Source organism: Chamaea fasciata, unplaced genomic scaffold, assembly GCF_029207755.1.
Source record: "Chamaea fasciata isolate MVZ Bird 193981 ecotype frontalis unplaced genomic scaffold, bChaFas1.0.hap1 SCAF_8, whole genome shotgun sequence".
Lineage (NCBI taxonomy): Eukaryota > Metazoa > Chordata > Aves > Passeriformes > Sylviidae > Chamaea > Chamaea fasciata.
The window spans coordinates 12,772,182-12,785,897 of NW_027094093.1; the positions used below are offsets into that span (position 1 = coordinate 12,772,182).

A 13,716-nucleotide genomic window follows, 5' to 3' on the forward strand; every position below is an offset into this window, starting at 1 on the left:
TTTGTTTCACTTGTCAGCCACAAGGATGGAACCCTTCAAAGGAGAATTAAGGATTTTTAAATGAAATGAGCTTCAATCAGAAACAGCAAAGGAGAGAGGAAAAAACCAAACCCAAGCGCAACCAAGATGAACAGAGAGCAGTATGTAAATTGTTGTCACATCATTTGTATCATAGCAATGCTTCTCAATTGCAACACGCAACTTGTAGAGCAGTACTGAAAAGAATTTGTGTACTTTCTGGTAGCTCCGCTTTATTTGCAATGAAGACAGAAAAATAAAGACGGCAAAAGGGCTTATTGATTCTTTCTCGTGTTGAGGGTACTAACACGTGTTTACCTTGCATCTAAATAACCAAACACAGGAACTAAGGCCTCTTCCATGCACGTATCACTGCTCTCATGTATAAATTAGGTTAAGAGGATACCAGCAGTTAACAAATACTGTTAAAAGATTACGATGTAGATGCAACTAATCTGACGTAACGAAGGAGAATAAACACAGCACTTAAGGGAAAAGGGGGTCAAGTCTGCCTGGATATTGCCCACGTCTCTGGTGCCATCATCGGAAACACCGAGCTGGTGGCAAAGTGATTGGATAAACCGCTGTGGAGCCCCGTCCCCTCCTGGAGAGCACCTCGGGCTAGGAATGATGGAATAGGGATAATGGTCCCTTAGACCGGGACCGAGGGGCGGTGAGCCGCCGGCGGCTCCAAGCTCTGCCCGTGGCGGCGGCGGCGGCGGCGGCGTGAGGGAGAGGCGTGAGGGGGCGCCGGGAGCGCGCGCCGTTCCCGCCGGGGCTGCCCCGCCGCACGTGCCGGGGGCAGCGCGCGGCCCCGCCGCCGCCCGCGCGCGGCTCTTTAAGCGCTGCCCCCACCCCGCGCCCCCCCGCCCCCGGCGCGGGCTCGGCCACTCAGGCGCGCGCCCCGCAGCCAATGGGCGCGCCGTAGCTGCGCGAGGCGAGCGGCGCCGCGCCCAATGGGAGGGCGCGGTGGGCGGGGCGCGCGGCCGGGGCACTATTGTTGATGAGGCGCACGGAGGCTGCGGGCGCAGCGGCGCGGAGGGGACGGGACCGGGACGGGGAACTAGGACGGGGCTGCGGCGGCCGTCGCCGCCGCCACCACCTGAGGCGTCGGACCCCGCGAGACCCGCGCCTCGCTCCTTTCCCTTCCTTCCCCGCCTCAGGCCGCCTTCCGCGAGCCCCGGCTCCCGGCGGACAATGTCCCACCAGCGCGTAAGGCGCGGCGGCTCCCCGACCCCCGCCACCTCCGTGGCGGGGGGAGGCGGCGCGGCGGCGGCGGGCGGCGGAGCAGCGGGAGCGAGCAGCCGCCTCCAGCCCATGCGGGCCACGGTGCCCTTCCAGCTCAAGCAGCAGCAGCAGCAACAACATGGCAGCCCCACGAGGAGCGGTGGCGGCCCGGGAGCGGGGCTCCCACGCGCGGCGCCCCCCGGCAGCAGCGGGCGCGGCGGCCCCGCCACGGCCCCGCCGGGGGGAGCGGGGAGCGGCGGCAGCGCCGCTTCCTCGCGGGGCAGCCCCACGCGTGGCCATGGCGGGGCGCGGGGCAGCCCCCCGCGGCACCACCACCTGCCGCCGCCGCCCCCGCCGCCGCCGCCGGGCTGCGGGCCCTCGCCCTGCTCCTCGCCGGTGCCTGCGCTGCCGGAGGGCAGGGTCCGGCACCACCACCGGCGGCAGTCGCCGGAGCCGGGCAGGAGCTCCCCGGAGAGGAAGAGTCCCAGCTCTCCCGTCTGCAAAGGTGAGCGCCAGGGGGTCCGGGCCAGCGGCAAAAGGCACGTCCCGGGCGGCCGGGCCAGGCGCGGGGTGCAGGGCTGGGGCCGGCGGTGCCTTCGAGCGCGCCGTGCCCCGGGGCAGAGGTGGGGACGGGGCTGTGCCCGGGCTGGTGCTCGCCCTGCCCTTTCTCTGGCCGGCGGCAGGGCTTGCCGGGTGTGTGTGCGTGGAAGGGCTCGTTGCTTTTGTTGCTGCTCTCTTGCGCCCTGGCTTTCAGAAGAGGAATAGAGAGCCAATCGTGCCATGTGGGGGTTGTGACCGCTTCTGTAGTACCGCGAGTACTGCCTTGGCTTGGCAGATGAAAGGGATTCAGGGGGGTAGATGTACTTTAAGGTGCTTGGGCACAAACTTCAGGTGAATTCGGTGTTTGGGGGCTGTTGTGAAGCCTTCACGTCTCCCCTTTCTGCACACCTCGTGCCAGATGGTGAATGTGGTTGTGATCCAAACAGTGTCCCTAAGCTTGTAATTAAAGAACTAACTAGTGCTGTAGGCATGGCACATAGCTGTAAAATGAAAGTATTCATTATCTCTCTTAGTAGTTGCTTTCAACGTGAACCCTGCAGGAGGATGTGTGTGCTTGAGAGTGATGACAAGCTTGTGCTACAGTGAAGACAGAAAATAGCATCATGATAAGCATACGTTTTGTAAAAAACTGCTTTTTAACTTTTTGAATAATTAAATCTTACTGGGAATGCTGGAATATAAGTAATATACAGCATCAGGTTGAGGATAAATAATAGAGGCTGACGTATGTAAGTCCTTTTTCTTCTTGGGTTAAAAGTTTACTCAAAAATGCATCACTGAGGCTTTGTGTTCATGTCCTGAAATCTAGGAAAAAAAATGTTACTTTTGAGATACCAAAGCTTGCAGCTACTCATTTCCATGAAATTGCCTGTGGTAATCTAAACAGTAAAGTTGACTAATATGCAGAAGTGTACGTGCAGAAATCTAGGACTAGCCCTCCCTTTAACACTTCTGCTTCTCCTAATACTCCTCCCCCTTTCTAAAATAATGATTGTAACCAGACTACCACGTTGGGTTCTTTCTTTTTTCCTCTCCTGGCTCTTGAGGAATGGTACTGCCAAATGAGACAGTCATAACCAATTGATACAAGATGACTGTGTGCCTCCTAGTCTGCTAGTGTAAGAGAGGACTGATAAGGTTCTGAGTTAGATTTTCCACTTTCTAGATAAGAGTAATGAGGGTTTTATTAAGGCTGTATTATATTAAAGGCTTTGGATTGAGGAATGTGTGTATTCTTTATTTGAGATTCTTGTTAATCAGTAATCTGAGAGACTTTATACGTATCACAAAATCCTGTCTTCTTTCTGTGAACTTCATGGAACTCTTGCCTAAGGTGCAGTCTGCTGGCCTGGAGAATGAGGAAGAGCATGGTTAGCCTTGAGGTCCAGGTTCAAAAACTGTTTGTAAAGGCATGCTCAGACGTCTCAGGGTGGAAAAATTGCACTGTCTTTAAGTCACTGTGGAGAAGCCTGCAGAAACCGTCCTGGCCTCTTTACTACTTTGAAGAATTAACATAGAGGGAAACAAGTCATTTGATCACTCTACTGTGTTAAGATAACTCCACTAGCTTTTTACAAATGTGTGAAAACAGGAGAGTAGTGTCCGTTTAATTGCTTCCACATGTTCCAGTTTCTGAGCATTACTTGTACTCGCCCCAAATGCAAGCTGAACCTCTTTTATATTGCTTAACATTCGTGTTGTGTAGTCCAGTGCTTGATAGAGGCTGAGTTAACTTCAGGTTTTTTCTTTATCTAAATGAGTAAACAGAGTTAGCTGAGAGCAGGGAGGTGGAATTTTTTTTGCTAATGAGGCAATGGTTGTGCAGACACACAGGACACTTGGGGGTAGTGGTCAGAATCTGCTGCAGAAAAACTTGGGTTTTTCTGTTTCTTGCTTTCAGTTAATAATGGCTTTTCTTCATTCCTACAGTTGCAGACGTATTTTTCTAGATAAAAACGAACCTTGAGGTTAGACAAATGATAGCTTTTTCTGAGCTTAGATACTGGTTGTATCTAAGTTTAAGTTGTATCTAAATATAAGTTGTATACTTCAGGCTCAGTCTCATGTTTTTCAGATTTCTTTCTTGGGAAACAGTTGAATAGTTTTGAACTTAGTTTTCATGAACCTGCTTTACACTTGAGAACCCTAACTTGTGAATTTACAAATGTGACTTTTGTGGGTTTTGGGTGTGGTTTTGGAGGGGTTTTTTAGCACCCATTTTCTGATCTGAATTGCAATTAGATGTTGGAAATACTTAACTGAATTTTCTGTTGGCTGTGGGATAATTACAATATACTACTTCTAATTTTCCGTGTTTTTCTTGCCACTCTCCTTCCCTCCTAAGGGAGGGAGATATGACCAGGAACCTAGATCTCGCTGCTACCTGTTTTTCATCTTTTACTTTCCCTTTTTGCAGTCCCTAGCACTTATTTCCCAGAATTCATCTTCCATCTGGCTGTTAATGTGTTCTGCCCTTCTCGTCACTGGTGAGGCCTTATTTCTACACTGCAATATCTGTCCTACAATCTCCAGTTTTGGTTCGGTTTTCCCATATTCCTCTTCACCTGTCTGCAAACCACCCATTAGAGGCCATTGTTTTGACCTACTAGTACACTGATGCAACATGAGATAGAGCATACACATTTCTCTATCTTCATCGGTTTTGCCTTGCTTTATTCACTGACTAAAGATCTAATGGGACCTTGTTATATAAAACGTGTCTTAGAGAAGTTGAACTGCTCTGCTGCAAGAGCGTTACAGTGTACCAGGCTGAGTAAACAAGGAGGTTGAGACCAGAGCCATAGCAGTTGTTTACTTTCAGGTGCCTTGAGGCAGTGACAGAGTTCTCTACTGGGTGCTGGACTTTCTGGTATATTCCTGCTGACTGTATTGGACATCTGAACGAATTCTGAAAATTAAGGAGAAAAATTGGCTTGTTTTATTTGGAAGAACAATTAATTGTTTTGTCTATGGAAGGGTAATATTAAAGCCTAGTTGTGTGAACTGAAATGAAAATATTATATGAAGTCTAAAAGAAGTCAGATGTGAACCTTTCCTTGGAGGTAGAGAGGAAGAAATGGAACTCCGTTACATTCTTAAATTTCAGCATAGAATTCATTTATTTTAATAATCTGGTGAGTGGCACAATAATAGCTGCAGACCTGTCAACCTTAATGACCAAGGTTTTGCAGTAGTTTTGAAAGATATTACTGTAAGATAAGAGGGAAGACTTTGTGTACCATTACATTCCTGCTCTGCTTACCTAGGCTGTTTAACAAATGGTAGGTGTAATGAAAGTGGATTCATTTTTGCAGCATCATACTGTACATTTCTTGTGACCAGCAGTTCAGGAAAGTTTATTGGGATTAAAAATATTTTCATTTTCTAGACTTAAGTAGCTTGAACATCTTGGACTTTCTGAGGTTGGGTTTTGTAAAGCACCACTAATTCAGTCATTCTTCTAGAGTGGGACAACTTCGAATTACTAGTGAATAGTTCTCTTTAAATTTATGTGAGCATAATAGGCAGGATTATCTTCCAAAGGGAATATATGCAGCTGGGTGGTGTGTCTGTTCTTAGTGCACTGACTGTTCAGTTCTTCTAATGAAACATGAAAAGTAGGCAATGCCCCAGAGATCAGTTGTAGTTTTGGAAAAGATGGCTGTGCCAGCTGTATATGGGAGAGATCCCATGAATGTCCTTTCTGGGGAAAAGCCTGACCAAAACAGAACAAAAAGGTCAGCTGTATGCTTTGATGCCAGAGGAGCTGGTTGGATCTCACCCCTTCTCACTACTTTGGATAGCCCACTTGTATTAAAAAAGCCTCAAGTGGAACTGTCAGGGAATTTTGTGACTTCAGTGGCATCCTAGGCTTTTCTGCTGCTTGTTTTCTCACAGTGTGTGTTAGAGGATGTTTCTTTCATACGTTTCGTTAGTTATTTTGTAGTTAGTTATTGGTAAGCGTCTATATTTGTTTGTTTTTGCTCTTCAGTCCCACTGTTACAGTGCCTGAACTTCCACTGCCTTTGGAAGTGCCTTTACTCTGCAAGAATTGTGTGTGATACCAGGTTGCCTGCAGCAGCTTCTGTTGGTCACCTGTGCAGCAATGACTGGTGAAGACATGGCAACTTGCTTGTTCCGTGCCCACATATGGACTTCATTGATTTGTGTTGTGTATGTTCTCTTTGGTTTTGTTCTGTTACTTTGCTTTGTTTGAGACCAAATTGCAGAAAGACTTTCCAAATAAATTTATACTAGTGGTGGATGGATAGGGGAGTTGATATTTATCACAAATACTGGTTTAGAGAGATAATCAGGGCAATTAAAAGAGATCTAATATTTAAGAGGCATCTATTTGATGAAACAGCTCCATTGTTTTTCATCAGCCACAGCTGTTGTAACTGTTATCTCTGTGGAGACAGATCTCTTGTTATGTAGGTCACATCAAGGAAAAATAGCAGCTGAACACTTGCTTCAAGTATTGTAGGGGAAAGTGCAATGAAAACATTGTATATGTTCTCATCGAAATGTTTTGAAACAGTAAGAGTTGTGTGGTAGACTTTGCCAATTTGTATAAAGACAGGTTGGGAAGGTGGAAAAGTAAAAATGTACCCAAACATCATCCCCCCATCTAAACAGAAGTAATTTGAAAACAGAATTTCTTAAATGAGTTTTTAAATTGGAGGAAAAGAGAGTATTTACAGGCTTTGTGCCTTGAAATGAGCAGCTTCCCATGAACTTAAATAGTGAACAGGCTCTTCAGTTCTCATCCTCTCTGTTCAGCAAAATAGTCTTTCCAGTTGTGTTGTGGGGGGGGTTTTTTGATTTTTTTTTTTGTAGTGGAGAGGAGAGAGATTCTGCTTCTCCAGTTTTGAAGCTGTCTACTGCAGTGGCTTTGCAGATGATGTGGCTGACTACGTACACTTCCTGATTTATAATTTTTTTTCACATCCTTTCTGTTTCCCCTTGGTAAGAAGAGAGAAGCTTCTTGAAGGGGAAGAATAATAACTGAGAAGAAAAACAAACAGGGAGGATATGGCAGCTAATTCTAAGGCAAATAACATGTTTGATTTAATTTTGGGAGCCAGCATAATTTTTAAGGAATGACACGTTGTGTTAGTATGCCACATTGTCCTATAGTACACACAAAGGGGATTGTTTTGAAGTCATCTGATACAAACAGACCCTTCAGTGTGCTGTGTGGTGGTAGTAGTAGTAAGAGAATTCCTTTCATAAAGTGCAAACTCCAAAACATATTTGCTGCTACACCCTGAGAGCAGATCTGCTGAGCTCAGTTATAAGGTTGTGTCATTGTTGGTACTTGTAGAAATAACAAAGCAGATGAGGTTTCCTGACTGCTTTGTGGGAGTGTGGCTGATTATAGTGCTAATTGTTTCCTTATAGCTGAATTGAAGTATTTCCCACAGTTTTAGTGTGTACATTTCTAATAAATTTGCATGAGGCTGTTTAGTGTAGAATGTCACTAGACATGGGTTCTGTCCACTCCACTGAAATCTATACCTAACAGGTTTTATTAGTATTTATCATATGTATTTTTAGTAGATTGCAACAGCGTAGAAATTGAATTTTTGACTTTTGGTGTCAGTGGTTTTATTTTCTGACTAGCAGTCAGACACTAATCAGGCACAATTTCTTTTGCCTGTAAATGAATTTGTGTATAATACAAATTGCTATGTTATTGATACTTGCAGTGCAGAATTCATCCTAAGGCACAGTGAGAGAGGACACATGACTGAGTTTTTCCAGTGCCCTTTTATAAAGCTTCTATCTGATTTCTGAATCACACCTGCTGTGTTGTAGCCATGTATTTTAGGACTTTCTATTCATTATAGGTAAGATTAATGCACAGTTCTTCCAAGTATAATTGAAATTCTTTTTGTTGGGAGTAGATGACATGATAGTAAGCTGATCATTTTGAACTCAGGATTTGCATTTTTCATCTCAAATTGTGTGAGTACCTATGTATATCTAGACCCTGGGTCTTTGCTGCTTATCAATCTCTTAAATTTGCCAACCTCAGTTACTGTTTTGAGGAAACTTTCTTCGGTGTTTATTCTTCAGAGCTTGTGGTGTAGTCTTTTACTATCACTTAAGACATCATTGACAGATGGGATAGATACAAAATTTTATTTTTAACAGTATCCTTCCTTCTCTTATTAGTTCAAATGGTTGTTGTATTTAACCTTTTTTAGGAAGATTCCTCTTCGTATCTAAATTGTTCTGAAATAGGATGCCAATATATACACTACAAATGAGGTATTGCAGAAGATACAGCAGCAAGCAAATATGGATGTAGTTACCAAGTAGCGTGTAAAGGGAGGAGATGTCTCAATTAGCTTGTAAAATGTAAATCATTACCTTATCAAAGTCGATTTCTGAATCTAAGGGTTATGCCATATGTCGTGTGCTGGGTGATTAAAACATGCAGGTTTATAGTGTCCCCTGTAGTAAAGTAGGTGAAGGCGTAGTGGGATGCACTGTAAGGTCAGCATTAAACTGAAAATGTTCAACCCAGTTTTTCTTCATTAACCTTTATTTATGTGTAAACATGCCTATTTTTATTTCTTCTACACCTTTATCGTTAAAGATACAAATGACTGTTCGACTTTTAAATCGAGTAAATAGTGGTGTGTAAGCACTAATGCAACATTTGTGAAATGAGGATGTTTTAAAGGAAACCATACAGATTTCAAGCTTATTCAAACAGAACAGAGCCTGGAAAAGCAAACCTAATTTCCATATTAAAAGTATCTTGTTGTGTGCTTAATAACATAGTTCCAATTTGATGTGATTTCTTGTAGATTATTAAAATGGATAAACTCTCTCTTGATTTCTTTGTAATCAAATGTCCTTGCTCTAACAGACAAGTCAAGACCACCTTCGTCAAGCCCTTCCAGTATTGTTCGCCGCACATCTTCACTGGATACGCTCGCTGCTCCGTACCTTGCTGGACAGTGGCCTCGGGATAATCACGGACAAGCTGCTCCCTGTATGAGAGACAAAGCCACACAGGTAGGACAGAGTTTTTTGTCTTGGGAGTATATAAGTGTGAGGACAGGATTTAAATGTAAGAAGCTTTTCCCTTGAAAACATTCACTTTAGCTTTCTTGCTCTCAAGTTCCTATTCACTTTCAAATTGCAGGAATCCTGCCTTATGGCAGGATTGCATGTGTGAATTATTTGCATTCTTTTAGGTGTTCCACTTCCTTCTTGTCTCAAGAAAACACTAGTGCATTGTACATCTGTATTCTAATTGTTCTTACAGGGTGCAGTACACTAGATAGCACTGGAATTGAATACTCTTTACTTTAGATTCATAGAGAGAACTTAGTGATGTGTCCTTGTATGTATGTCTGTGTCCAGCTCTTCATCCTCTTTGTAAAAGCTCCGTAATGTTCTCTTGGGTTTTATGCACCAAGTATAGAATTATATGCATTGGGGAACTTCCTTGTTAAACCATGAGTGGTGTTGAAATCTAGCTCAACTGGAAAGTATTACAAAAACACATGATTTGCCAATAAACATCAACTGCTTAACAAAATTTCACAAGCTTTAAAGATTCAGTCCTGTGCCACCTGTAAAAACAGAACCAACAAACAATTGAATGAAGCTGGCATTACCTGACTGTTTTTGTGGTGTTCGCCTTTAAAGGGAGTGTTGTTACATGGTATCCCTTCATAGGCAGAAGTGGTTCAAGATGGATTATTCCTTAAAATATCCTAGTGTTTCATTTCACCTTCTGTGGGTGCAGTCTGGTAGTAGCTTTCTCTAATGTATAGAGTGAAAGAAAGAGGCAAATGTTTCAAATTTTAAACCTCTATTCCTGGAACATGATTTCAACAAGAAGTCTCCACTAATTCCAAAGAACATAAGCAGAATGCAGTTGGAAGAGGACCTCAGCATGTTGGGACATCCTTGTGTTTGAACCTCTGTTAGGTTTGATAACAGTAGAAAAAATGTGTCCACATAGTTTTCAGTGTGTAAGGATGTATAGGGTGTTGAGCAGATGAGGTCTGCAGTGTTACTGTGGGGCCTTTTTCAGATCCACAGCCTTTTGTGGGAAGGACCACAATTCAAAGACTAGATCAGTAGAGAAGGAAGGTGTTTTGTAGGGAAATAAGCTCATGTGGATAAGATGGAATTAGGAGCTGATGAAATAGAAAGGACAGCTGAGGAACAGGTTTTCTGTGCGGGAAAATGAATTGGAAAAATGATTAGAAGACAGGGTGAAAAAAGTAAGCAAATTGAAGTAAGAGGAGAAGGAGGATGAAGGAAGGTATGTGATACACAAAGGAGTGGCTTTTCTTGCCTAGCTATTAAAAGACATCATTAAAGGGCAGAACTAAACCCTTGTGGGTGTCCTAACACTTATTTCATATTTGATTTCTTAGGATAATACTCTTTTCAAAATAATTGTGTTTCTGTACTGCTGCCAAAGTATTTGCTATGTTCAGTTGATCTCATTCAGGTCAGATTCAAGAGAATCTGAATCATGGTTGGGCTTTTGTAATCTGTATTTGCCAGATATTGTCCTTTTTGGCTTGCCTTTTGCTTTTGGCTTTTTCTTCCAATTCTGACACATCTAGCTGCTGTGGTAGTGGGGCTTTTGTAGAGGGAATGTATTTGAAAGGTTAATAGCAAGACTCTAAAGGGCATTGGATATTTCTGCAGAATGAGTACATTTAGTGGTCATTTATGGTAGTGTATTTCTGAGAGAACTAAAATGATCTGTTTGCACTTCCTAATTTAAAATTTATCAAACCGGTAGAAAATTTAGGGCTGTAGACATACATCTGTATGTCCAAAGCTGATGTTGACGTGGTGCTGATGAGACATTACTGCTTTTAATCTTCCGGTGGGCCTGAGAGCTGCCACTGGAGCTAGGGACAAGTTTAAAATGTGACTGGCAATGGTTAGTTTCCCAAGATAATACAGGCTGCCCATTTGTATTGTTCAGCTTTTCTGAAAATGTCTTCTTTGGATGAAGTTTCACTTGTGAGATACTCTGGTTCCAGTATCTAATTTCAGATTTCACAAAGTCTGACATGAAATGTATGTGTTCTGATTCCAAGCCTTTAGTGAACAGGAGTTGCATTTGCAAAGTTATAAAGGGTTTTCTAGGTGAGTAAGCTGGGTATCTTGATTGTGTGGAGTTATGGCACAGGGAATTCAGGAAGCAGACTGGGAAAAGACAGCAATTAGTAGCACACTTCAGCTTGCAGGCCATTCTAGAGATGCCCATGGGTCATAGCTGAGAGCTGTGTAAGAGACCCCAGGTCATGCAGAGACTGTCTATTAGACTCCTCCTGCAACTGAGTATTTTGATGAAACCTGTCCATAAAACTAGACTGAATCATGTACATGAAGAATATTAGCTGGACGATGAGTAGGTGTGTTATTGAGCATCCAAGGGTCTGGCTGGAATTCTTACCTGCACGTGTTGTTTTACATGCTCATAAAACTGGTGTTAATAGTCTCATCTTTTTTGCTTTGGATGAAACATTTGTCTTACAAGTTAAAATGAGACAATTAGTTCATATTTTTTTAATTCTTAAATAATTCATTGTCTTGGTTTAGTTGACATTCATTTTGACTGGAAAGGTTTTGCCTCTTAAGCCTTTTTTTCTGAAGCATTCTACTGTCTGTAATAAATTTAGCCTTAAACTGATTTCTTTGTCATTCTAGAAAGGGGGGAGGATGTGCACGGTAACAACTAATAAGCAAGTAGTAGTACTTTTAGAACCTAGAGAAATATAAATCCCACTTCGCCTATTGGCTATTTGGTCTCTTTCTTGATAATAAGTATTATAAACAAAATTTGGGGAATAAATAGGAGGAGACTTGCAAAAATAGTATTGCATTTCTGTTTTGATATACAGGTTTCCTACAGTTGAATCTGAAAAGATTTTTAACTATTTGTTTTGAGGATGAGCATCAAAGCAACTTTAATGCTTTAAAATGAATCATATTAATTTATTAAATAATTCTTGAACCTTGAGTCAGTGTCTTGAATATAAATTAAAGGCAAAGACTAATTAGAGTGTTAATTATTCTTCTGCAGGTGAGTGTAATGGTTGTGCTGAGTTGGGAAGCTAGAATTAGTAGTTAAAACTTACTGTTTCAGGAGCTAGGGGATAGGATGATACTCCTGTCTGACATTTGAGGATTGACTAGACAAAGATTGGTATTTGGGAATGGGGGTTATCAATTATTCTATTTTTTGATAAAGATCAGTGAGTGCTTTTCTAGAAAAACAGATCATATTGGATTCTGATTTTGCAATGAAATAGGAATTTCAAAGCAACCCTATTAACTTTATTATTCAGATTTGTCCTAGTTAGTTTTTGATTTGGAATGATGAAGATTAAAAAATACTGGTAATGAAGGTTTCATTTATATGAAACTTGTGTCTGTAACTGAAACTGGTGGGGTTGCAACCTGTATATTTGGAGTTAAGGCTGCATATTCCCTGTAAAATAGGGATTAATCCCACAAAAGATCTGAGTTTCTGTGATACAAGTGCAGCTGGGGTAAGAAAGGTCAGCATGTGGCCTCTGCACACTGTTAGTCTCACATGTAAGAACAACCACGGCACGCTGTAGATGTGAAGACTTTGAGGCAATCAAAGTTCTTCTCTATAGGAGAAAGTGAGAGATCCAAAAAATGAGGTTAGCTAGATCACCACTGTGCTATGAACTGCATGGTGGCAAAAGTGAATTTCAAGGAATTTGCTGTCTCTTTCAGTGTGTAAAATGCTTCCAGAAATTCTTCCACTTGCTTCATTAGGTGTATTTCCTGTGACTGCTCAGAGATTCCTGATAGATGCATCTGTCTTCTTAGAGCCTTTACAGTTCACTGCTTTTAAAGACATTCCTGGAGGTGGCTATGTGGGAATACAAATTGCCCATAAAGCATGCAGTATTATCACAGTCTTGCCTGTGTATTTTCTTAGCTGAAATACAGTGTGTCTTAATGATACTTTGCATTTCTCAGAACTTCACAACAATATGTTTGTGACATTTTTTGATTAAACAGTAATGGCTCTGTTGGTTTAGTGAAACCAGCTTAGTATTATCTGTGTTGCTTTCGGCTTAGCCTGGGACAACTGTGAACCTGGAACCCTTTGAGGCATTAATAAATTTATTCACTGCTTTGCAATAGTTCTTTGCAATAGTGCTGCTTATATGTCTTGCTTTCCTTTCTCTCATTCTTGAGAGGAAGTGCATGATTTTGAAGCTGTGCTGGTGCAGGCCTTCACAGTGCTTACTCCAAGCCACTTTTGCTAATGCTTCAGAAATAACAAGGTCAGCATCTGTGCTGGAAATGAAATATACCATCTCCCCCCAGTTCAGCACCCTCACACTGGTTCTTTGGAGCTCTGTAGCAGCCTGTGGTACATCTGGCTGTGAGTACTGCCTTATGCTCAGTCATTTGGAAGGGAAACTAGCACATCCCTATATTACACTAGGTCTGAAATTTGTGGGTTTGGGGTTTTTTATTTATGTAGTTTCATTCTGCTTTTTTGTACTTTACGTGTGAGAAAGGCTTCTAGTTGGTTACTCTTCCCTTTCAGTTCTAAATCTAGCATATCTTAAATGTTCTCTTTTCTAATTTGTCTCAAAATATTCTGCCAGAAAGTAGCAATTACCTTTTTTAATTAATCCTGTAATCTTCTTCCTACAGACAGAAAGTGCCTGGGCTGAAGAATATTTAGAAAAGAAGAGAAGCTCACACAAACGTTCATCATCGTGGGGCAGCAATGAACAACTCAAAGAGGTCAGAAATGCCATTACTTTAGATACCTTTGGATTAAATGTTTTTTTTTTATGTGCTGATACATGATGCTTCAGGAAGGCAAGTGTATTTTGCTACTTTGTTTAATTATACAGA

General features: G+C 42.4%; 1 protein-coding gene across 1 annotated transcript in view; it reads left to right on the forward strand.

Annotated features, from left to right (window-relative positions):
- The first annotated feature begins 1,066 nt into the window (after positions 1–1,066).
- The window catches only part of FAM117B (family with sequence similarity 117 member B), a 28,324-nt gene continuing 15,674 nt past the window's right edge, over positions 1,067–13,716 (forward strand). The window contains exons 1-3 of the mRNA XM_066189705.1: positions 1,067–1,750; positions 8,690–8,838; positions 13,510–13,602. Of these exons, the coding sequence (XP_066045802.1) occupies positions 1,216–1,750; positions 8,690–8,838; positions 13,510–13,602 (777 nt within the window). The 5' untranslated portion in view covers positions 1,067–1,215. The remainder of the gene's footprint in view (positions 1,751–8,689; positions 8,839–13,509; positions 13,603–13,716) is intronic.